The 22,460-nt window shown below is 58.8% G+C and overlaps 2 protein-coding genes across 4 annotated transcripts in view; both read left to right on the top strand.

Moving 5' to 3' along the window:
- Pip5k1c (phosphatidylinositol-4-phosphate 5-kinase type 1 gamma) overlaps nucleotides 1–15,354 on the top strand; it is a 28,294-nt gene extending 12,940 nt beyond the window's left edge. Inside the window, exons 2-19 of one of the 3 annotated variants that reach the window (XM_075975359.1) lie at nucleotides 760–791; nucleotides 1,289–1,381; nucleotides 1,754–1,884; nucleotides 2,349–2,466; nucleotides 3,138–3,290; nucleotides 5,436–5,735; nucleotides 6,741–6,946; nucleotides 7,749–7,832; nucleotides 8,049–8,097; nucleotides 8,463–8,547; nucleotides 8,780–8,941; nucleotides 9,175–9,313; nucleotides 9,393–9,425; nucleotides 9,761–9,862; nucleotides 10,676–10,802; nucleotides 11,670–11,747; nucleotides 12,789–12,863; nucleotides 13,228–15,354. In XM_075975359.1, coding sequence (XP_075831474.1) covers nucleotides 760–791; nucleotides 1,289–1,381; nucleotides 1,754–1,884; nucleotides 2,349–2,466; nucleotides 3,138–3,290; nucleotides 5,436–5,735; nucleotides 6,741–6,946; nucleotides 7,749–7,832; nucleotides 8,049–8,097; nucleotides 8,463–8,547; nucleotides 8,780–8,941; nucleotides 9,175–9,313; nucleotides 9,393–9,425; nucleotides 9,761–9,862; nucleotides 10,676–10,802; nucleotides 11,670–11,747; nucleotides 12,789–12,863; nucleotides 13,228–13,230 — 1,970 coding nt within the window. In that variant the 3' untranslated portion in view covers nucleotides 13,231–15,354. The remainder of the gene's footprint in view (nucleotides 1–759; nucleotides 792–1,288; nucleotides 1,382–1,753; nucleotides 1,885–2,348; nucleotides 2,467–3,137; nucleotides 3,291–5,435; nucleotides 5,736–6,740; nucleotides 6,947–7,748; nucleotides 7,833–8,048; nucleotides 8,098–8,462; nucleotides 8,548–8,779; nucleotides 8,942–9,174; nucleotides 9,314–9,392; nucleotides 9,426–9,760; nucleotides 9,863–10,675; nucleotides 10,803–11,669; nucleotides 11,748–12,788; nucleotides 12,864–13,227) is intronic. The other 2 variants (XM_075975360.1, XM_075975361.1) reach the window with 2 other exon arrangements.
- Nucleotides 15,355–16,180: 826 nt separating this feature from the next.
- On the top strand, nucleotides 16,181–21,898 carry Cactin (cactin, spliceosome C complex subunit). Its single transcript, XM_075975365.1, has 9 exons — nucleotides 16,181–16,383; nucleotides 17,931–18,375; nucleotides 18,878–19,119; nucleotides 19,463–19,625; nucleotides 19,714–19,828; nucleotides 20,090–20,282; nucleotides 20,580–20,699; nucleotides 20,798–21,075; nucleotides 21,162–21,898. The coding sequence occupies exons 1-9, from the start codon at nucleotides 16,211–16,213 to the stop codon at nucleotides 21,650–21,652; spliced, it is 2,220 nt and encodes a 739-aa protein (XP_075831480.1). The 5' UTR covers nucleotides 16,181–16,210; the 3' UTR covers nucleotides 21,653–21,898.
- Nucleotides 21,899–22,460: the final 562 nt, after the last annotated feature.

The raw sequence follows: 22,460 nt of genomic DNA, 5'->3' as shown, positions 1-22,460 counted from the left end.
GCCCACCCCACCCCTGTCATCACCAATTGACTCCGTTTACGCCTCCTTGTACCCAGCAGCTCCTTGCTGTGAGCACTTGACTCCCTGAGGCTCCTGGGGCACAAAACCACAGACTTTTCTGCTGCAGAGAGGCCAGGGCAAGCACCAGGTCAGCTTCTAGGGCCTCCTGCGAGTTCCATGACCCTGTCACCTCCACTCACTCTGAGATCCCACAGCCTCCGAGTCACCAGCACTGCAGTACACACAGTCCTGGGTGTGAAACCCACGTGGGCAGTCACCTGGTCCTTGTCTCTGTCTGGATCCAGGGAGTCACCCTCGGGCACGGACATGTACATCCTTTGTGAACCAGGGCCAGCTTGATGGGTGTCCAAGCTGAGGGACCACATTTGGACCCCCGGCACCCAGGTGAGAAGCTGTGTCCTGCAGCACACCTGCGACCAGCACTGGGAGATGGAGACAGTGGGGGCTGCGGCTCAGTGATAGACCCCGTCTCAAGAGCCACAGTGTGGCCATGGTGCACCTTTAATCCCAGCTCTCAGGAGGCAAAAAGCAAGCCGATCTCTGTGAGTTCAAGACCAGCCTGGTCTACAGAGTGAGTTCCAGGACAGCCAGGGCTACACAGAGAAACTCTGTCTCAGAACAAAAATCCAAGGTGGAGAGCAATTGAGGAAGCAATTGACGCCAGCCAGGACCCTGGCCTTCGCTTGGGCACTGAGGTAAACATGGAAGACAAATTCTAACTGTGCTCTCCCTCTCCAGGTGGGACCCAGAAGAAGGCTGTCCTTGCAGAGGTGAGTCCACCTGTCCTTCTCTCCAAGGAGGCAAAGGCCTGAGCATCTGCTGTGTCCTCAGACTGGGCACAGATACTGACCAGTATGCTGTCAGGGAGAGATTGGTGGGGAGAGAGGCTTTGGCCGCCCGAGCCTGGTGTCTAGGGCACCACCTGCCTCCAGGCCTGAGTCCTGAATTGATGGTGAGGAATTGGAAGACCTTGTCCCCCTAGCTGGGGACCGTTTTTCCCCAAGTCCTCATAAGGGAGGGTCCCAGGGACACCCAGAGCCACAGATCAATCAATGAAGGGTGGACCCCAGGCTCCAGTGTCTGTGGATGGGGTGTGTGGCCATCTGAGTGTCTGGGAGCAGTCTGCCCCCTGGTGTCAGATACGGAGAACTGCAGCCTCTGTCCCCTCAGCCCATAGCACCAGCGACTTCTGCCTCCCAAGCCCTTTTCTGAGCTTCCTAGACCTTCTGGCAACCTTCCCAACCTGTTTTTGCTCCCTGTTCCCCAGGCCCCCTCGGTGACGGGGCAGCCAGGCCCTGGCCATGGGAAGAAGCTGGGTCATCGAGGCGTGGACGCATCTGGAGAGACCACATATAAGAAGGTGGCTGGGGGGCCGTCATGGGTGGCCAGGGAGGTAGGGACTGTGGCTGACCGGCAGGCCCTGCAGGTCACCAGGCGCTGTGGCCTCCCCACCATAGCAGTTGCTACACACAGTTCGGTGAGACATCAGTTCCTTTGAGTTTGCCAGAGATGCAGTGCTGTCCCTGCTGCCAGGTTTAGAGTTTTGCCTTACCCCAAAGAAAACCCCACCAAGCCCAAGGATCCACTTCCTGTCATGGCGCCCTTTGTTCTGTGTGGTATGGCCTGTAGGGGCCTTGCTGTAGAGGGTGGCTGTTGGCTGGCTGGATGCCGGGATCTCGCTGCAGAGCACAGAGAGTCCTCAGGGTTCTGATGCCACCAACTCTCCCCTCAGACCACCTCGTCCACCCTGAAGGGTGCCATCCAGCTGGGGATCGGGTACACAGTGGGCAACCTCAGCTCTAAGCCAGAGCGGGACGTGCTCATGCAGGACTTCTACGTGGTGGAGAGCATCTTCTTCCCCAGGTATGCCCGCTGCTGCCGACATGCTGCCTGGCTCCTGCCTCACAGCCACCCTCTCGGGCAAGAAGGACGTGCACGTGACCTCTGCTCTGCTTGCATCTCATTGGCCAGAATCAGTCACATGACTATAGCTAGCTGTCTTGTTCTGACCATCTCTGCCCTGGGAACTGTCATGGGCTCCAGTGAGACAGGGAAGGGCTGCAGGTCACACAGCCACCATGTAAGCAAGCCTCTCTGGCCTCTGGGGCCGCAAAACCACTCCAGCCAGTCCTGGTACATGTCTATAATTTAGCTCAGGGGAGGCGGAGATTTCACTGCCAAATCAGTGACCTCTGGGCTCAGTGTCTCAGAAAATAAGGTGAAGGGGGCTGACCTCTGACCTCCATGTGCACAGTGGCACTAATGGGGAGAGTCACTGCAGAAAGCCACCATCCCTCACAGCCATCCCCCTGCGTCCTCCTCCGCAGCGAAGGGAGCAACCTCACCCCTGCCCACCACTTCCAGGATTTCCGCTTCAAGACCTATGCACCTGTTGCCTTCCGTTACTTCCGGGAACTCTTTGGCATCCGGCCAGACGATTATTTGGTAAGTGTATCAGTCAGCATCGCCAAGTAACAAACTGGCCCTGGGCTGGTGCTGAGAACAGCAGCTGCGTGCCACCTTCCAGGGCCTGGAGTGTATGGCTCCCCTGGGTGCCCATGGCCCCTTTAAGGATGTACCTCCTAGGCTCCACCACCACCCATGAGCATACTGGGGACCAAGTCTTCAGCCATGGGGTCTGCCTTGATGCTGCCACCCATGGGCCTCCTCAAGGCTGTGCATCCCTGGTCCCTTTCACAATCCTTGTTTGCTGGCTCCTGTTGAGTTGGGCACAGTCTCCAGTAGGCTGCAGAGTCATCTATAGAGAGCGGCTGGGCTTCATTGCCCTGAGAAGCCTTGGTTGAGGGGCCCTGTGGGAAGTGAGCCCGGCCTGGTTTACAGTGGACAGACACAGGACGGGCACCTGGGTTCCCAGGGTCCTGACCACTCAGTCACCGTGACACTCAGGGGCCAGCAGTGTGGGAGAGTAATACAGCCAGGTGTGAGTGTCCCTGCCTCTGGGGACAGACAGGTGGCTCACAGTCATGCTGAGGTTCCAGGTGGTGAATAGGTAGGAGGGAGTGAGGTGCCAACGGGAATAGGCCCAGACCCATCACACACCGTGTGGCCCACCGAGGCTACAGCCCTCAGCTGCTCACGCCCACCTCTGCCCCCAGTACTCGCTGTGCAATGAGCCACTCATCGAACTCTCCAACCCCGGTGCCAGCGGCTCTGTCTTCTACGTCACCAGCGACGACGAGTTTATCATCAAGACGGTCATGCACAAGGAGGCTGAGTTCCTGCAGAAGCTGCTGCCCGGCTACTACATGGTGCGTGCGGGTGGGCGGGGCGGCACCTTCCAGAACTGACTGTAGGCCCCAAGCGGGGGGGAGGTATGAGTCATGGGCACAAAGGAGAAGACCCCATCGTAAAAGGCCACTGGCAGTGGTTGGCTCCCCACTGCTCCACTCACCCAGGAACTCAGACAGGACTGAGTCAGAGTGCACCAGATTCTCAGCCCAGGTCAGGGGCCTGACTATGACCACCTTGGGTAGCCGAACATGGAGTGCGACTCAGTTCTGGAGCGTCATTCTTAGACTGGATGGTACCCAGGATGGTACCCCAGATGTCTTGAGCCTGCCATTGTGTGTCTGTGATGGGACGGTTGGGAATTCTGACCTTGAAAGAGACTAGAGCAGGGGCTGAGGGCAGCTCAAGGGAGAGGCCCCGTCCCCACCTGCCACACTGAGTGGCATGCAGGAAAACACGGTGTAAGGAAAGAAGTGGTTTCTGTCCTCCACGTGTGTGTTGTGGCATGCGGTCAGATGCACATGTGCACAGACAGAAATGGCAAGGAGAGGGTACACAAACTGGAGTCAGGGCTGAGGCAGGACAAGTGCCAGGTGAGGACCTGTCTCAAAGTAAAATGTGTGCATGTGGCACCCACAGCTCCAGTCCCAGCTCTCAGGATCTCTTAGCTAAATGTCAGACTAGTGTACGAGTGAGTCCAGGCTGGCCAGGGCCACACAATGAGACCTTTCTTAAATAGATAAACAAATGCCGGGTGGTGGCCACACCTTTAATCCCAGCACTCAGGAGGCAGAGACAAGTGAATCTGTGACTTCGAGGCCAGCCTGGTCTACAGAGCATGTTCTAGGACAGGCTCCAAAGCTACAGAGAAACCTTGTCTCAAAAAAACAAAAACCAAAAGTAAATAAACAAACAAAGATAATGGGGACTGGAGTGGTTAAGAGCACTGGCTGCTCTTCAGAGAAGCAGTCTGAATTCTCAAACACATGGCTGGCTCTCAAAGCTGCCTGTGCCCCCTTCTGGCCTCTGTGGACACCAGACATACACAGCATGCATATATACATACACATGCACATATGCATATACAGCATACATATATACACATGCACACATACATATACAGCATGTATATATACACATGCACATATACATATACAGCACGCATATATACATATATACGCATGCATATACATATATGTACACATACATATGCACCATGCATATTACACATGCACATATACATATACAGCATGCATATATACACGTGCACATATACATATACAACATGCATATATACACATACAGCATGCATATACACACTTATATAGCATGCATATATACATGCACATATATACATATACAGCATGCATATATACACATATACATATACAGCATGCATATATACACATGCACATATACATATACAACATGCATTCACACATATATAGCATGCATATATACGCATGCATATACATATATGTACACATACATATGCACCATGCATATTACACATGCACATATACATATACAACATGCATATATACACATACAGCATGCATATACACACATATATAGCATGCATATATATACATGCACATATATACATATACAGCATGCATATATACACATATACATATACAGCATGCATATATACACATGCACAAAAATATAAAAATTAGAACTAGATGAGAGCTGGTCGGTTGGTAGTAGACATCTTTAATCCCAGCACTCGGGAGGCAGAAACAAGAGGATTGCTATGAGTTTGGGGTCAGCCTGGGCTACACAGAGAAACCCTGTCTTGTATTTTTTCTTTTTCTTTTATCTTTTACCTTTTTTTTCTTTTTTGAGACAGGGTTTCTCTGTAGCTTTGGAGCCTGTCCTAGAACTTGCTCCGTAGACCAGGCTGGTTTCGAACTCACAGAGATCCACCTGCTTCTGCCTCCAGAGTGCTGGGATGAAAGGCGTGTGGGGCACCGCCTGGTGAAACCCTGTCTTGAAACCCCCCCAAAAAAACCCAAAAACAAACCAGAAACATTAGAAGAGAAGAGTGGGGGTGTGATCGGGGTGGATGGTTGGGAAATCATGGCATGTGCCCCCCACTCTTCTGAGATCTGACCATGGGGGTCCACGGCCATTTGCTAGCTCCTTGTCGCCTTGCCCTGCAGAACCTCAACCAGAACCCGCGCACGTTGCTGCCCAAGTTCTACGGACTGTACTGCGTGCAGTCGGGTGGCAAGAACATCCGTGTGGTGGTCATGAACAATGTGCTGCCCCGGGTCGTCAAGATGCACCTCAAATTTGACCTCAAGGGCTCCACTTACAAGCGCAGGGCGAGCAAGAAGGAAAAGGAGAAGAGCCTGCCCACTTACAAGGACCTGGACTTCATGCAGGACATGCCTGAGGGGCTGCTGCTGGACGCTGACACCTTTGGTGCCCTGGTTAAGACCCTGCAGCGTGACTGCCTGGTAAACATGGCCTCCTCACCCTGAGCTGCCCTGCTAGGCTCAAGAGTGGAACCAGTTTTCTCTGGTGACTCCTGTGTCCCTGCACGAACAACAGCCTGAGGCAGGAGGATCGATCACTCAGGCTTGGGAATTAGTAAATGCCTGGGTAGGTTAACTAGAGCCTCTTTTAAAAATGAAGGCAGGGCTGAGATTAGCTCAGTGGTTGGCACTTAGCTAGCACTGGAGCCTCCTTCCCCAATGTCACACACCAAGAGACAAGAGCTTAGCAGGGTTCAGTGGGCAGGGCCTCTGCCCTGCATGCTGACGCCCTGGTCCATCCCACTGCCGCAGAAACCAGGTGGGTCAGCCTGAGCTGCATAGCGAGTTTGAGCCTGGCATGGACTACATGAACCCTTATCTGAAAAATAAGGCAAAACAATTTTCTTTTGTTTTGTTTTTTCGAGACAGGGTTTCTCTGTAGCGTTGGAGCCTGTCCTAGAACTCGCTCTGTAGACCAGGCTGGTCTCGAACTCAGAGATTTACCTGCCTCTGCTTCCTGAGTGCTGGGATTAAAGGCCTGCGCCACCACCACCCAGCGTGGGGTTTTTTTGAGACAGGCTCTCGCTCTGTAGCCCAGGCTGTTCTGAAACTCGCTCTGTAGACAAAGCTGGATGTAAAACTCACAGAGATCCCCCTTCCTCTGTCTCACGTTTGCTGGGACTAAAGGCGCGTGCTGAACAAGGCCTGCATGGAGTTTCTAAATTCCTGTCCTTGAGAGACTAGAAGGGCCCCCTGGCTGTCAGCACTGTGTCTTCTCACTGCCCATAGCTCACAGACTCCCAGAAGGAACCAGACCAGGCGCCTGGCTTCCAGTCCTGGGAGACCCCCCCCCCTGCCAGGGGCACTGAGCCCTAGGTCCGAGAGTGGCAGACCCGGCCCCTCCTGTGCCCAGTGTGCTGCGGGTCTGCGCTGGGTTTGGGTTGGCAACTGGGCCACCAGTCCCCTGACCCATGTCCCTGGCGCCAGGTGCTAGAGAGCTTCAAGATCATGGACTATAGCCTCCTGCTGGGTGTGCACAACATCGACCAACAGGAGCGGGAGCGCCAGGCCGAAGGTGCCCGGAGCACGGCAGATGAGAAGCGGCCGGTGGCACAGAAGGCCCTGTACTCCACAGCCATGGAGTCCATCCAGGGTGGCGCAGCCCGTGGGGAGGCCATCGAGACAGACGACACGTAAGTGGGTCCCTGGGCGCCCAGAGCTGGCCCCGTCCACCTTTCTTGTGGGGGCTGTATCTTGTGCACACCCATGCAGCCTGCAATCTCCACAGCGGACGGGCTGTGTGTGCAGTTACAGGCCCTGGCTCCAGGGGGCAGTGGAGCTGGGCGGGGAATCTAAGAGATCCAGGCCAGCCAAGACTGCATAGTGAGACTCTGTCTAAAGAAGGACAGTGGCCTTTGTGTAGTGACCCAGCGGGAGACCTTCAGGTCCCTGTCTTCTCATCTACCACCCCAGGGCCCTGAAAGGGAGGGTGCCTCGCCCCTCAGGTTCTCAACTATGGGTCCAAAGTCTCTAGTGTGGTGAGAGCTGCCAGTCACAGCCTTGGAGATGAGGCCCAGTGATGCTGACTTGGCATGAGGACTGTTGGCTGCGGCTCTGTCACCTGTAGAGGGAGAAGGGTGAGCAAAGGCCCTGCGAGGCCGCCCCCCTGAGACCGTCTCGGCTTTTGTAGGGTCTACGTGGGGCCCCGCGGGGACCAGGTGAGCCGACTGGTGGGGCTTCATCTCCAGCTGTGGGTCTTTGGGCTGCTGTGGCATCAAGGGGTATCAGTAACTGGACGGGGCCGCGTGGTGGCCAGTGTGTTGTGATTAGCAGCTTAGGATGTGCAAGGCAGCGGCTGTGCCATGGGTGCAGTGTGCTTGCGCGCATGGAGGTGTGCTGTGTCTGCTCAGCCTGGACCCCGGGGCCCTCAGGAAGGAAGTCCCAGATTTGTGGGCCAGGTCTTCCATGTTTGGCTGATCCTGAGCCTCTCTGCAGGATGGGTGGGATCCCGGCTGTGAACGGGCGTGGGGAACGGCTGCTACTGCACATCGGAATCATTGACATCCTGCAGTCCTACAGGTAAAGGCCATGCCCGGAAGAGTAGCCACACCCACCTCATCCTCCCGACCTCGCCCTCACGCCCATTAGCCCTCCCTCCCTTGACCTCAGCCTGCTCAACCTATAACCTTCAGGCTGCCCTCCTCAGGACCTAGCCCTTGTCAGCTCAGCCTGGCCAGGTCCCTCCCAGCCCTGCCTCAGGCAGCAGGCTGACTGAGTCCTTCTGTTTGTCCCCAGGTTCATCAAGAAGTTAGAACACACCTGGAAGGCCCTCGTGCACGATGGGGTGAGTGCCATCCACATTGTCCGGTCACTCAGTCACTGCACCCAGGGAGGCCAGGCCAAGACGGCAGGGGGCATATAGGACCCCACAGCTCAGAGCTGGCCTCCAGCCTGCTCTCCACAGGAGTGCTGGGGCCTCATTGCCACAGCCCTGCTTCAGGAATTCTTACTCATTTGTTCAAGGCTGCCCATAGAATCCTAGAATCCGGGCTCCGAGAGAGGAACTCTGCGAGGGGTCACTAGATAGGGGCAAGTGGAAGCTTCCAGAGTGCGAGCTAAGGTTGGGGTGCAGTATCATGGTGACACTCAAGGGCAGAGGCAGAAGGCTGGTGTTGTGTCCTCCAGTGACTCCACTCCCCCCCCTCCCAGGACACTGTCTCCGTCCACCGGCCCAGCTTCTATGCCGAGCGCTTCTTCAAGTTCATGAGCAGCACAGTCTTCCGGAAGAGTTCATGTGAGCCTGGCCTGTGGGAGGGTCCCTGACTGGGGTCAGCCAGTGAGCTCCTGGCCACTGGGCCCGGAGAGGCAGCACTTCCCCAGATCACAGCCCAGCACAAGATGTCTGAGGGGCCCTGATGAGGCGGGGCCATCCAGAGGGGCAAGCAGTGAGGGGAAGAGTCACCTCCAGGAAGCCATGGGGTCCAAGGCCACCCCAGCACCCAACTCCTGCCCTTTTCGCCCTGCAGCCCTGAAGTCCTCTCCATCCAAGAAAGGGCGTGGTGCCCTGCTGGCGGTCAAACCCCTGGGACCCACAGCGGCTTTCTCAGCTAGCCAGATCCCCAGTGAGAGAGAAGAGGCGCAGTATGACCTGCGGGGGGCCCGCAGCTACCCCACACTGGAAGACGAAGGTGACCTGTCAGCCTATGCTCTGGGCATCAAGGAACCCGGGGTGGCCTGGGGGGTAGCGAGAGGCAGAGGAGCAGTGCAGAGCACTTGCAGGCATCAGGTGGTCTTGGCTAAGGGCTTCAGACAGGGCTAGGATGGAGAATCCGAAAGGCAGGAGCAGGAAGAAGGCCAGCCCCTGAGGCTGAGCAAGTGGGAGGGGGACGGTACCCCAAACGCTTGGACTTGCTCCCCCCAGGCCGGCCCGACCTCCTGCCCTGCACCCCACCATCCTTTGAAGAAGCTACCACGGCCTCCATTGCCACCACCCTGTCGTCCACTTCCCTCTCCATCCCAGAGCGCTCTCCTTCCGAGACATCAGAGCAGCCCCGGTACAGGTGGGTGGAGCTTGAGGAGAGGCTGCCTGGTCTCTGCAGCTCTGACGTAGGTCCCAGTCACTCTCTTCCTTCCCCACAGGCGGCGCACACAGTCTTCGGGCCAGGATGGCCGGTGAGCCCCCTCTCCCTGTCCCCATCCACCTTCAAAGGCATCAGCGTTGGCACTGAGCTCCAGGCTTCACCCCAGACACTGCAGGCCTGGTGGCTTCCAGAACCTTCCGACCCTCCTGCATCTCAGGTCCAGACACCCAGCAGTACCCAGCTCCCCAGCGTGTGGGCTGCTGGCCACTTAGCCACCTGCTTGTGCTGCAGACACCCCCACAGACCACAGCAGGATCCAAGCTGCTTCTGCTCCCCCGTAGCCCCCAGACTAGGACCCCCAGGGACCAGGAATTGCAGGCGGCTCTGGGGTTGGGGAGGAAACTGAGGCTGGGCTTTTCTCTGCAGGCCCCAGGAGGAGCCCCACGTAGAGGATGTACAGAAGATAACAGTCCAGGTGGAGCCAGTGTGTGACGTGGGGATTGTGGTCCCCCAGGAGCAGGGTGCAGGGTGAGGGAGTGCTTTCCCTGGTCAGGGGTGATGACTTTACCGTATCTAAAGATGTGTGTATCTGTCACTGTTGCCCCGCGGAGGACGCCTTCCCAGGCCTGCTGCTGTTAGACACGGGTCCAGTGATCCAAGGGTGTGCACACCTGTCACCCCAACACTGGGGAGGCCGAGGCTCTGCTGCTGGGATAAACACCGTGAGCACAAGCAGCTTGGGGAGGAAGGTTTCATCTCCTGCCACACTCCACACTCTGCCGGGAGGGAAATGGGGCAGGAACTGACTGAGCTCATGGAGGTGCCTCCTAGGGCTCTGCCTGCTTTCTTACGCAGCCTTGCTGGGGTTACCCGGCTCACAGTGGGCAGGACCCTCCCACATCAGTCAATCAAGAAAACACCCCCATAGGCTGGGCATAGTAAGGCATGCCTTTAGACACGGGAGGATCTGAGTTCAAGGCCAGCCTGGTCCACAGAGCAAGTTCCAGGAGAGCTGGGCTCTGAAGAGAGACTGTTTCAAAATAAATATATAAATCACTAAAAGATGAAGGAAATGTCCCACAGACTTGTATACAGAACAATCTGATGGGGGCATTTTTCTCATTCCTGGGTCCCTCTTCAAGGATGACAGTGCTTATGCCTTGGTGGAAACTGGACAGCACAGAGAGCTTCGGGTCGGCACCCGCTCTCCTGACCACACACACACACAACCCAGGGTCCCTTAATCTGGAGGGAGGGAGGGAGTTGGTCGATCTGGCTAAGGCTGGGAGGGTGTGGTGTGCACAGAGACACCAGGACCCCACCTCTGCCCTGTGTCTCCAGAGTGGAGGCTCCCCTGTCTGGGGCGTCGGCTGCAGCCACTGTGGAAGTGGATGCCACCAGCCAGGCCTCTGAGCCCGCCAGCCAGGCCTCGGATGAGGAGGACGCACCCTCCACAGACATCTATTTTGTAAGTTCCCCTAAGCCTTCCCAGCCCCTTGGGCCCCCAAGGTCCCTGTGGACAGTCACACCTGCTTCTGTCTTGTGTCGGCGCTGTGGGTGACAGGGGCATTGCCCCATTTTGGCCCTGGGGAGACCTGAGCAAAAACTGAGGCCCTGTGTTTCCTGCAAGCCAGGGACCCATGAGAATACCACGTCTTTCTGGGGGCAAGTTCTGTTTGTGATGGTAGGGCCTGGGGACCCGGGGAGCGACAGGCCCCGTGGCTTCTGTGTGGCGGTAGGGCCTGGGGACCCGGGGAGCGACAGGCCCCATAGCTGCAGTGCAAGTTGGGACTTGGCCCCTCATGGACAAGGCTGGGTCAGCCCAGGCCTCAGGGGTCTGGGGTCCTCCATGACCCATCCACCGTGGGGAGAATGGTAGAGGGTTGTGCCCGTAAATAGGTCAGAGCCTCAGTAGCCCCTGGGTGAGCTGGCCTATCACAGTGTCCTGCCATCTCACCTGGGGCCTGGGGTTGTCCTCACACCCACCCGAGGCCCTCACTGCTTCCCAACTAACCCACTGTCTCTATGCTTTGCCATTGAGGCCCCCGTCCCCCACCAGGCCCTAGAGAGCCCCAGTCAGGCCTGAGGTCACCCATGCTGGGCTAAGGTGTGCGTGCATTGCTGGTTTTGACCTGGCGGTACCTAGGACTGCAACCTGAATTAGGTTCGGGCCTTAATGGGGTCCCCCAGCAGCCACCCTGCCCACACGTCTGCTTCAGTTGCTTGTGCCCACCAGCCCTGCTCGGCCACCCACCTGTCTCCCCTGCCTGGTTCCCGCCTCATCCTCTGCCCTCTCCTCTCTTCCTTCCTCCCGCCCGGCCCACTGTGTGGCCAGTTCGCCCACGGGAGATACTGGCTTTTCTCTCCCCGTCGTCACCAACTGCGGGCCGTGACACCGAGCCACACAGGCGCTGTAAGTGACCACAGACCGTCACGCGCGGAGATGGGCTCCCGGAACACAGCACCCCACACCCCTTCTCTCCTCAAATGACTGTGGGAAATCATAGCTGTAGTGGAGGTCAGCTGAGCCCCGACCTGAGCGGATGTGCGCTGTGATCAGAGCCCACAGCAGCGGCAGGTGGGGTCTGGAAGACCCCAGCCACCTGCGTCCTGCCTGTGGACACCTCTTCCCATCCTGGCGCTACTGCCATTCCCTCTGCAGCATACTTCACAGGAGGAGAGACCATGTCCCCACAGTCCCCAAACTTACTGCTAGGTCACCTCCCAGTACATGTGACTGGGCTGCCGTCTGGACCTCATAGCTAGGGCTGTCACCTCCACATCAGCAGTGAGCACCGCCCTAGCAGGGACAGCGCGGATGTGGCGCAGCCTGTCACTCCAGCATCAGAGGTGGGGGTGGCTAGGTGGGGTGCAAAGCTGCAGTCCGCAGAAGAGACAGTAAGTAGAGCGCGGTTGCCGGGCTGGCCTTGGCCCTGGCCTCTGGGAGATCACCCCAGGATTTTTATCCATCTGCCATGCTGCCCTGAGGCCCTTTTGTGCCTGGGACAGGGCCACTGGCCTGTGATCTCTTCCTCCTAGTCTGTGCCACTGTGAAGCCTGCAGCTGCGGGGTGACTGCTCAAGCTGGCTCTCCGGGGTTCTGATCCTGTGGGAGCCCGCTGTAGGGGCCATGTACTGTCTCAGTGCCCAGGGGACTGGCCAGAGCAGGCTAGGGGACCAGGGCAATGGAACAGATCGGGGTACACATGGAGAGGAGGAGACCCCTGCACCGCACCCCGCTGTCCCTCCTGCACCCCGGCTTCACTAACTGCTTCCGCTGCCACCGCTGCTTCCCCAGGGCCAAGGGTTGGGGGCAGGTGCCCCTCACAAAGGGAACCGGGGTTGCGGCTGCTCCCCAGGGTTGGGATCCCCCTCTTTTACTTTCTGTCTCTTCCTTCTGCCTGTCTGCTCCTCGCCCCCTGCTCTTCTGCACCCCTCCTGCACGCGCTGCACAGCCCACCGACGAGAGGAGCTGGGTGTACTCCCCGCTCCACTATAGCACGCGGCCCGCCTCCGGGGAGAGCGACACAGTAAGTCCCCAGGCAGGGTGGGGGGACGAGGCCGGAGCTCCTCCCCCTCCCCTGGCGACTCCCCCCTCTATCAGCTACTCCCTTCCTGGTGACTCCCCCCTTCCTCTGTCCCCGACTCTCCCAGCCCCTCCTCCCTTTGACTTGCCACGGTTCTTGCTCCTCTTGCTTCAACTCCTCCTCTCCCCCCACCACCTGCTTTAGGCACAGGCATCTCTGTGTGTGCCAGCCAGGTGGCCCAGGGAAACTGGGCCTGACCTCCGGGCCACCCACACCTGCAGCCCTGAGGCTGCACCTGGACGCCTAGTGGGTGGCTGGGGTTCCCATTGGGCCCGCCCTCCCTCACCTGCCCCTCTGGTCTTTGCAGTAACTTCTATGCAGTCCCCAGTCTGGAGCCCAGTGTCCTTCTGCCACCCCAGCCACTTCTTGGAGGCGCTTGACCCCAACTGGGGCCCAGAGTTCAGCGACATCACCCCGAAGGCCCTGGCCCAACCTCGTTCTTGCCCTCCCCACCGACAGATGCCATCCCAGGATAGCTTGGGCCACCATCTGCCGCTACCTGTGCCTGTTGGAGCGGCAACATCCGGAGTGCCCGAGTTTCTATTTATTTTGGGTCCTTTTTTGCACGGAGAGGGAGCACAGGAGCGATTTTCCATTAGAGAGACAGAAGACAGGAAACCAGGAAGAGGCCGCAGTTGCTGGCCTTGGCTGATCAGGCCCTACATGGCCTCCTGCTTTTGGGGACCTGCCCCAGCGACCACTCTCTCCAGAGCTCTCATGGTGGCCTGCAGAAGGGACAGGCCCGGGAGCCTCTGCCTGCTGTCCCAGATCTGTGCTCCTAAGCTGGACGAGGCCACTGTTGCTGCCTTGGCAGAGCCCCTCCATCACCTCAGGTTTGGGACCCGAGCAGACCAGGACGAGCCATGCCCTGTGGACTTTCCGCATCTTCTCAAACTGCCACAGGAAGGATGACCCAAAGCACGAATGTCCTGCAGTTACAATCACACCTGGCACTGACTGGGGGCAGCCACGCTGCCTGCCTCCCATCCCCATGAAGCCCTGAGTTGGGGGTGTGGTTCCCCTCGACTCTCAGGGCATTCCCCTTCAGAGCAGCCCTGCCCTGGGAAGAGCAGGTGGGGCTCACCCTAGCTGAAGACAACAACCAGAGCCAACCGTGTCCACTGCACCCCCATCTCCACCCACATGGGACTTCTGGGAAGTAGTATGCTGGGTACAGAACCTCCTGCCCCTGCTTCATGGATGCTCCACCCACTACGTTTGGTAGGAGTCCAGTGGGACCAGCTGCCAGCCAGGCTGCAGCTCCAGTACACAGCCCGGACCCATGGGCCCCTGGGTTGCACCGGCAGGGACGTAGAGTCAGGACCTGGCTAGCTTCCAGGGACCACAGCAGGCTAGTAGAGGGGTGAGGAGCCACTCAGCCCTTGCTGCAGTGTTGATGGCCACAGTAGGAGGGACAGACAGGGATGCCTGCCACAGTTCCGTGTTTGTTAGGTCTCAGAGCCCCTCCACAGGTCTGCGTTGCTTGCTGATGGGACCCGCAAGTGGCGAGTGAAAACCCACGTGGTGAGCCACTGACTTCCAGCCTGCACAGACCACTCCAGGAAAGCATTGTGTCACGTCTGTCATTCCTAGTCTTGGAAGGCTAAGGCAGGAGGACTGTGGCAAGTTCCAAGCTAGGCTGGGCTACAGAGTGAAAAGACCAAAAGAGAAAGAAAAAAAAAATCAGAGGTGGAGCTGCTGGTGAGTGGGCAGAGCTCAGGCAGCAGCAGGAGCTCTGGGTTCCAGCCCCTGGGAGGTGGAGACAGGAGCAGTTCAAGGTCATCCTTGCCTACGTGTCCAGTCGGAGGCCAGCGTGGGCTACATGAGACCCTCTCAAAAAAAAAATCTGTAAATAATATTTGTGACTCCCATCCTGTGTCCCCATCCTGTTCTCTCCAACGGCCGCTAGCGCCCCACCGTGGACGGCGTGTGAACTGTACTGTAAGGACCAGCGGCACCTCCAACGCTGAGGTGTCCTCGGTCCGTCTCTGTACTCCCCGCCCCCCCAGACATCCCAGCAAGTCCCTTGTCCAGCCCCACAGCAACCTCAGTGCAATATGCCCTCCCCGTGGGGTCCCTTGGCACGGTACTGTCTCCGCAGTCCTTCGTCCCCCGCCCCCACCTCCTTTCTCCGGTGGTTAAAAATCGCATCGCACACCCTCACCCCGGTCCTGTTTTTATTGCTGAATCCATTCTGAAAACTACAAACCTCGTGTGTCTTATTCATCAGGGCGAGGGAGTCCCGGATCCTCAGCCCCTGCTGTCTGGTGTGTGACAATCCAAGCACGGTGTCCCCCGGCACCAATCGGGGCCCTGTCCCTCCAGTGCAGCCGCTGTTGGCCGAAGCCAGCATCCGTATGCAGCCCAGGTTCCCGCCCCACCTGCCATAGCCCCTCTTTTTAAGTTGAGGTCTCTAATAAATCGGGTATAAACAGCTCGCCTCCGATGACTTCAGCGTGTGCCGGGGTCTTTGGGGTGGGAAGAGATTGTTAACGTCAGGGGGGGTCACGCGCGGCATTCACTGACTAGCAGAGCAGGGCCCACAGCAACATCCAGGAGTCGGCAGGGGCTCCCGTCCTGACCATGTCCCCAGGCTGGGCTCGAACATCGAAGGCTTCGGTGGCGCTCCGGGGCTTCGGGACGTCACGGTTTAGGACTACCCAGCCCCCCTAAGTCCAGCCCCCCTACGCCCGCCCTTCTCGTTCTCCTTCCGGGTGGGGCGGGGCAGTCTGGATTCAGCGGTCCCGCCCTGAGATCCACGTCCGTCTGTGTCGCGTCCTAGGCCCCGCCGACCGAGGCTCCTGACTCCTAACGCGACTCCACTTCCGCCCGTACCCACTCGCCCTCAGATCCACGGCTGTCAATCTAGCCCGCCAGGCCCCGCCCACCCGGTCCGCTTTTCTCCTATGACCTCTTCGCCGTTCCGCCAAGGCCCCGCCCACTCGGACTCCTCTTCCGCCCTGCAACCGCTTCCGCGTGCACCAGCCCTGATTTCCCAGGCTCCCTAGGGTGCGAGGACCCCCTCGGGTCAGTCTCTCTCATCGCCTGAATGGAGATTCGCCCCGCTTGGCCTGACAGCAACCCTGTCGGAGTCCTTCATCCGTGCCAAACTTGAGAAGTCAAGAGATACCCGGGTTGTGGCGTTTCTGAGATTCAGGGCAGAGGGATTAAGGCGCTCTCCGGGAACGGGCGCACTTTGGGCAGCTCCAAGCGCGCCGCGGCAAAGGAAAGTCCCCGGCGTGCCGTCCCTTGGTTGTTTACGTCTGCGCGTGCGCAGCGCGGACCGCCAAATGGGTCGCGATACTCGCTCGCGCTCGCGGTCCGCGGGGCGGAGGAGTCGGAGGCGGCGGAGCCGGAGTCGGCACCGGAGTCGGAGCCGCAGCGGGAGCCATGGACGGAGCAGCCGGCGGCGTCGGGAGCGCGAGAGGCGGCGCGCACGCAGGCGGCGCAGCCGGGGGCGCAGGTGAGCGTCCCGGGGGCTGAGGGGCGGCGGTGGCACTCGGGAGACGCAGGCAGGCGGGGCTCTGTGAGTTCGAGGCCAGCCTGGTCTACAGCGCGAGTTCCAGGACAGGAACCAAAGCTACAGAAAAACCCTGTCTCGACCCCCCCCCCCCATGTTGTGTTTCTCCATAGTTAAGTTATTTTGTTCAATTGGCGTTACTTTTCCTCAAATGGCTGTAGTTTATAACATTTGACAGAAACTGACCAGGACACTACCCATACAGTATTGGGGTTACAAACAGCCACATCCAACTTCTCTTGTGGGTGCTGGGGATTCTAACTCGTGTCCTCAAAATATTATCTGGTGGTGCTTTTTCCTCTTTCATGGTTCCCGGGATGTCAGAGAATCCATCCGCTGGGCCTCATTCCTTCGACCTGTCGTCTCAGTGGGACTCGATGGTATGGTACACACCAGTAACTCCCCGCACAGACTGGGGCGTTTTTGGATGGTGACGACCAGCTTGTGCTGTAGAGGGAGATGCCCCTCCTAACATAGCAATGTAAATTACGTACCTAAAATAAAACAACCTCCACTTTTCTCTTATTTGATAGGACCATTGTAAGTACTCCATCCCACACACACCTTGAATGCGCAGCCTTGGAGGTGGTCAGCCCCCTTGTCCCCACCCCATTGGCTCCCATGGCTGTCCATGCTCCAGAGCTTTTGTTCATGCTGCTTCTTCTGCCCACATGATCCAGCATTGTGAACCCCCCATTCTCTCTGGTTGATACTTGGCTGTCTTAAGAACCAGTGGCACATATTTTTAATTCCATAACTTTTACTTCCATGAGTTCAAGGTCAGCCAAAGCTACAAAAACCTGAAAAGCCTAAAAAAGAAAATGAATACATTATTTCACCATCAACCTACAGCTCTCCTGCAGTGCTCTCTGTTCAGGCCTGAGACTTGCATGGCTGTGCCATGAGACTTGTGTGGCTGTGCCGTGGGCTGTGCCTTGAGACTTGTGTGGTTGTGCCGTGAGACTTGTGCGGCTGTGCCGTGAGACTTGTGTGGCTGTGCCGTGAGACTTGTGTGGCTGTGCCGTGAGACTTGTGTGGCTGTGCCGTAGGCTGTGCTGTGAGACTTGTGCGGCTGTGCCGTGAGACTTGTGTGGCTGTGCCGTGAGACTTGTGTGGCTGTACCGTGAGACTTGTGTGGCTGTGCCGTGCGTGAGACTTGTGCGGCTGTGCCGTGAGACTTGTGTGGCTGTGCCGTGAGACTTGTGCGGCTGTGCCGTGGGCTGTGCCGTGAGACTTGTGTGGCTGTGCCGTAGGCTGTGCTGTGAGACTTGTGTGGCTGTGCCGTGAGACTTGTGTGGCTGTGCCGTAGGCTGTGTAGTGAGACTTGTGCGGCTGTACCATGCAGGGCAGCCTGGTTTGTGTGGTCAGAGTGATTTGCCGGTTGGGAGACTGCAAGGGCATGTATCTCAAGGTGTCATTGTGACCTCGACACTAACAATGGTGCCCCAGCTGCAGCTGGCGTGGAGTATACCTTGTTGTGTCCTCTGTAGGTCAGATTCGGAAGAAGACCGGCGGCAGAGGTCTAGGAGGCGAAGCCGGAGCCCTCGTCCGCCCCGATGGCACTCACAGGACCAGTCCTCACAGTCTGACTCGGGTGAGGAGCGGGCACGGGGCTCGCGGTCCCCGGGGTCATCGGCATCTAGCTTGGAATCTCGGAAGCGCTCTCGGAGCCCTGGGGCGGCTGTCCTGGCCCTGAGCCAGCAGCAGAGCCTGCAGGAACGGCTGCGGCTGCGTGAGGAACGGAAGCAGCAGGAAGAGCTGCTCAAGGCCTTTGAGACCCCAGAGGAGAAGCGTGCACGGCGATTAGCCAAGAAGGAAGCTAAGGAGCGCAAGAAGCGGGAGAAGATGGGCTGGGGTGAGGAGTACATGGGCTACACCAACACCGACAACCCCTTTGGAGACAACAATCTGCTCGGCACCTTCATCTGGAACAAGGTGGGTGCTGCAGGCTCAGCAGCCAGGGGCTGTGATGTCCGGAGAGGGACCCTTCTTGCCCACGGCCTTTGCACTGCTCTCCCTCCAGCCTGGCTCCTGGAGCCTTAGCCCCCACAGCGTGCCCCCCAGTACATTGGCTCCCAAGTCGTTGCCTGCCGTGCACCCAAGCAGGCTTAGCTGTGCTGCCGGCTGCTGTCTCTGAGCCCTGGGGACGCCCCGCAGGGTACCAGACGTCCTTATACACTTTGAAAGCGTCGGCAAGCACAAGGTTAGGGCACAACTCTCAGGTGACACGTGGGGCTCCTGGGGCTGTGTCTGGGAGAAGGGCCGACCCCAGGAACCCTCCTATCATGGACCATGGGGATCCAGGGCAGCTTTGGTCTCAGTCCTGAGGCCCTGCCCATTCCAGCCTGTGAGCACCCACGGCCACCTCTGGGCACTCTGCTGTCCTCCCTCCAACACAGTAGACGTGAGGACTGAGTGGGTGTGGCTGCTTCCACAGGCTCTGGAGAAGAAGGGCATCAGCCACCTGGAGGAGAAAGAGCTGAAGGAACGCAACAAGAGGATCCAGGAGGACAACCGGCTGGAGCTGCAGAAGGTGAAGCAGCTGCGGCTGGAACGCGAGCGCGAGAAGGCCATGCGGGAGCAGGAGCTGGAGCTGCTGCAGCGGGAGAAGGAGGCGGAGCACTTCAAGACCTGGGAGGAGCAGGAGGACAGCTTCCACCTGCGGCAGGCCAAGCTGCGGTGCGCCCTCGCGGCTTCTGTTGCAGACCCTGCCCCTTTTCCCCTGGCTCTGCGGGGTGGGACATGCGGACTCCTGAGACAGACCCTCTGCAGTCTGTTAAGACCGTGGTGGGGGGGGGTGTGCTCCAGGGGGCTCACGAGGGCTCACGTGAGGAGTCTGAGCACAGACCTGGGTAACGGTGTTGGGGACCCAGCTCAGTCCCGTCGTCCTGGTGCTCCTGTTAGCCTGAGGCTGCTTGGCTTGAACACAGAGTCAACTCTTCCCAGGTCCCAAGAGGATGCCCTAGGGTCATCTTCCATCATGCTGCTGGCCCTGACCCTGCTACCCTATTCTCTCCTGCAGTTCCAAGATCCGCATCCGAGATGGGCGAGCTAAGCCCATCGACCTGCTGGCCAAATACATCAGCGCAGAGGACGACGACCTGGCCGTGGAGATGCATGAGCCCTACACCTTCCTCAATGGCCTCACGGTGGCGGACATGGAGGACCTGCTGGAGGACATCCAGGTGCCTGCCTCTGCCTACCCCTGCTGCCCCACCCCCATGGCGCCTTGCTCCTCCTCTGATGCTCCTCCCTCACGGCCCCACCCCACAGGTGTACATGGAGCTGGAGCAGGGTAAGAACGTGGACTTTTGGCGGGACATGACAACCATCACGGAAGATGAGATCGCCAAGCTCCGCAAGCTGGAGGCCTCGGGCAAGGGCCCAGGTGAGCAGCTTGAGACGTCTTCCCAGCTGCTCCGAGACCTCCCTGCTAGGGCCCGTGCTTGCTGGTGTCCCAGGGCGGCTAAGATCTAAACAGGGTACACTGCTTCCCGGAAGCTGTGCTTCCAGCCACCCCTCTCCCAGGCAGGCCACCTTCAGGAGGGTGGCAGGCCCATCATCCCCGTCCCCGACTGGGGTGGAATGCAGCACCCAGCAGGTCGGGCAGGAGGAACTCAGGCCCACTCTGAACAGCCCCGTCCTGCAGGTGAGCGCCGGGAGGGGGTCAATGCCTCAGTCAGCTCCGATGTGCAGTCGGTGTTCAAGGGGAAGACATACAACCAGCTGCAGGTCATCTTCCAGGGCATCGAGGGCAAGATCCGAGCAGGTGGCCCCAACCTGGACATGGGCTACTGGGAGAGCCTGCTGCAGCAGCTGCGAGCACACATGGCCAGGGCCAGGTGAGGCTCTGTCCCTGCTGGCCTCAACACCCCTCAGAGCCACCAGACCAGGGCCAGTTCCACTAGAGTCATGAGAGTTGTCCCGCCTGTTCCGGCATGCCTGGCACCATAGTTTAAACACAGTGGCTGCTGGCTGGCTTTGCTTACTCCAGATGTCCCCAGTCTGAGCAGGCCAGGTCCCCCAGCGCCCCCTGCCTGACAGTTTGGCTAACAGTTGTCCTGAGGCTTGGACTTGGGGCCACACAGGGAATGTGCCCTGCCTGGGGACTGGGACGGTGACCACCCTCCTGTCCACAGGCTCCGTGAGCGCCACCAGGATGTTCTGCGGCAAAAGCTGTTCAAGCTGAAGCAGGAGCAGGGGGTGGAGAGTGAACCGCTGTTCCCCATCCTCAAGACCGAGCCCACGGCCACCCACAGGTGAGGGAGGGGCCCGCAGGAGGGAGACAGGGACGGGGCGTGGGCCCTACCCCCCACATCACATCTGGGTCTCACCCCTCCTCCACTGCCCCATGCAGCCCTGAAGCTGAGGAGCCAGCTCCCAGCCCTGGACCCTCAGCGGACCCCGCAGAAGCCGAGGGAACTCCAGCAGCCACGGAGGCGGAGGTGGATGCGGATGGCGAGGCGGTGCTGATGGAGGAAGACCTGATCCAGCAGAGCCTGGCAGACTATGACGCCGGCCGCTACAGCCCACGGCTGCTCACACCACACGAGCTGCCGCTGGACGCGCACGTGCTGGAGCCGCACGAGGACCTGCAGCGCCTGCAGCTGTCCCGCCAGCAGCTCCAGGCCACAGGTGGGGCGAGGCACCGGGGGAGGGGCAGCCTGAAGTGGGCCGGTGGGGGCCGGGAGCCCTGCGACTGACCCCTCCTCCCCCCACAGGCGATGCGAGCGAGAGCGCTGAGGACATTTTCTTCAGGCGTGCGCGGGAGGGCATGGGGCAGGACGAGGCGCAGTTCAGCGTGGAGATGCCTCTGAGTGGGCGCGCCTACCTGTGGGCCGACAAGTACCGGCCGCGCAAGCCTCGCTTCTTCAACCGCGTGCACACGGGCTTCGAGTGGAACAAGTACAACCAGACGCACTACGACTTCGACAACCCGCCGCCCAAGATCGTGCAGGGCTACAAGTTTAACATCTTCTACCCCGACCTCATCCGCAAGCGTGCCACGCCGGAGTACTTCCTGGAGGCCTGCGCGGACAACCGCGACTTCGCCATCCTGCGCTTTCACGCCGGGCCGCCCTACGAGGACATCGCCTTCAAGATTGTCAGCCGTGAGTGGGAGTACTCGCACCGCCACGGCTTCCGCTGCCAGTTCGCCAATGGCATCTTCCAGCTGTGGTTCCACTTCAAGCGGTACCGCTACCGCAGGTGACGTCTGCGGGGCAGGGCCGGCCCCGGACACCTCCCAGGGGACAGTGTCAGGGATGCCTTCCTCTGCATCTTCTGGGCGCCAGTCCCTGCCATTCTGCCGGCCCTGGCCCCCCCAGATCCCAGCCCATCTGGAACAGATTGTGACAGGACTGCTTTAGGTGGGAAGGCTGTCTTGTTTCTGTTTCCACGGACTTGTTCTACCCGCGGCACCCCATGTGGTTTTGATATGTTTAATAGAAAGCTTATTCTAGAATGGCTTCGTGTCTGAGTCACAGCTCTGAGGCCATTGAGTAGACACCACACCCAAGTGTCTCTGGGAGGGTCAGTTCTCAGTCTGTTCCGCCCACCTGAGCCCAAGACCATCCCTTCTGGGAATGAGGTGCTGGCGCCACCCCCAGGTCCTGGTTTGCATCCAGTAGAAGCCAAGGACACCTTACTGCATCCCAGATGTGCTACCAAGCATTGCCCAGCCCAGGTCCAGGGGCCTCCGGCAGGGGCCTGAGAATGTAGCAGGACCCAGACCTGTCCAAACCAGCCATCCTCATGATAACACTGTGGCAGCCAGGGCTCCGGGTCCTCCAGGGAGCCAGGCCGGGGCATCTGAGCTCAGGAGTTACTTGGATGCATGCTGGTGCACTGCATGCTGGGCCCAGTTTCTTTCTTTCTTTCTTTCTTTTTTTTTTTGTTATTTTACTTTTTTTAAATTTATTTATTTATTAAGGATTTCTGCCTCCTCCCGCAACCGCCTCCCATTTCCCTCCCCCTCCCCCGATCAAGTCCCCCTCCCTCATGTGCTCGAAGAGCAATCA

Source organism: Microtus pennsylvanicus, chromosome 6 (assembly GCF_037038515.1).
Source record: "Microtus pennsylvanicus isolate mMicPen1 chromosome 6, mMicPen1.hap1, whole genome shotgun sequence".
NCBI classification, from domain to species: domain Eukaryota; kingdom Metazoa; phylum Chordata; class Mammalia; order Rodentia; family Cricetidae; genus Microtus; species Microtus pennsylvanicus.
This window is presented reverse-complemented; position numbering and strand designations above follow the sequence as displayed.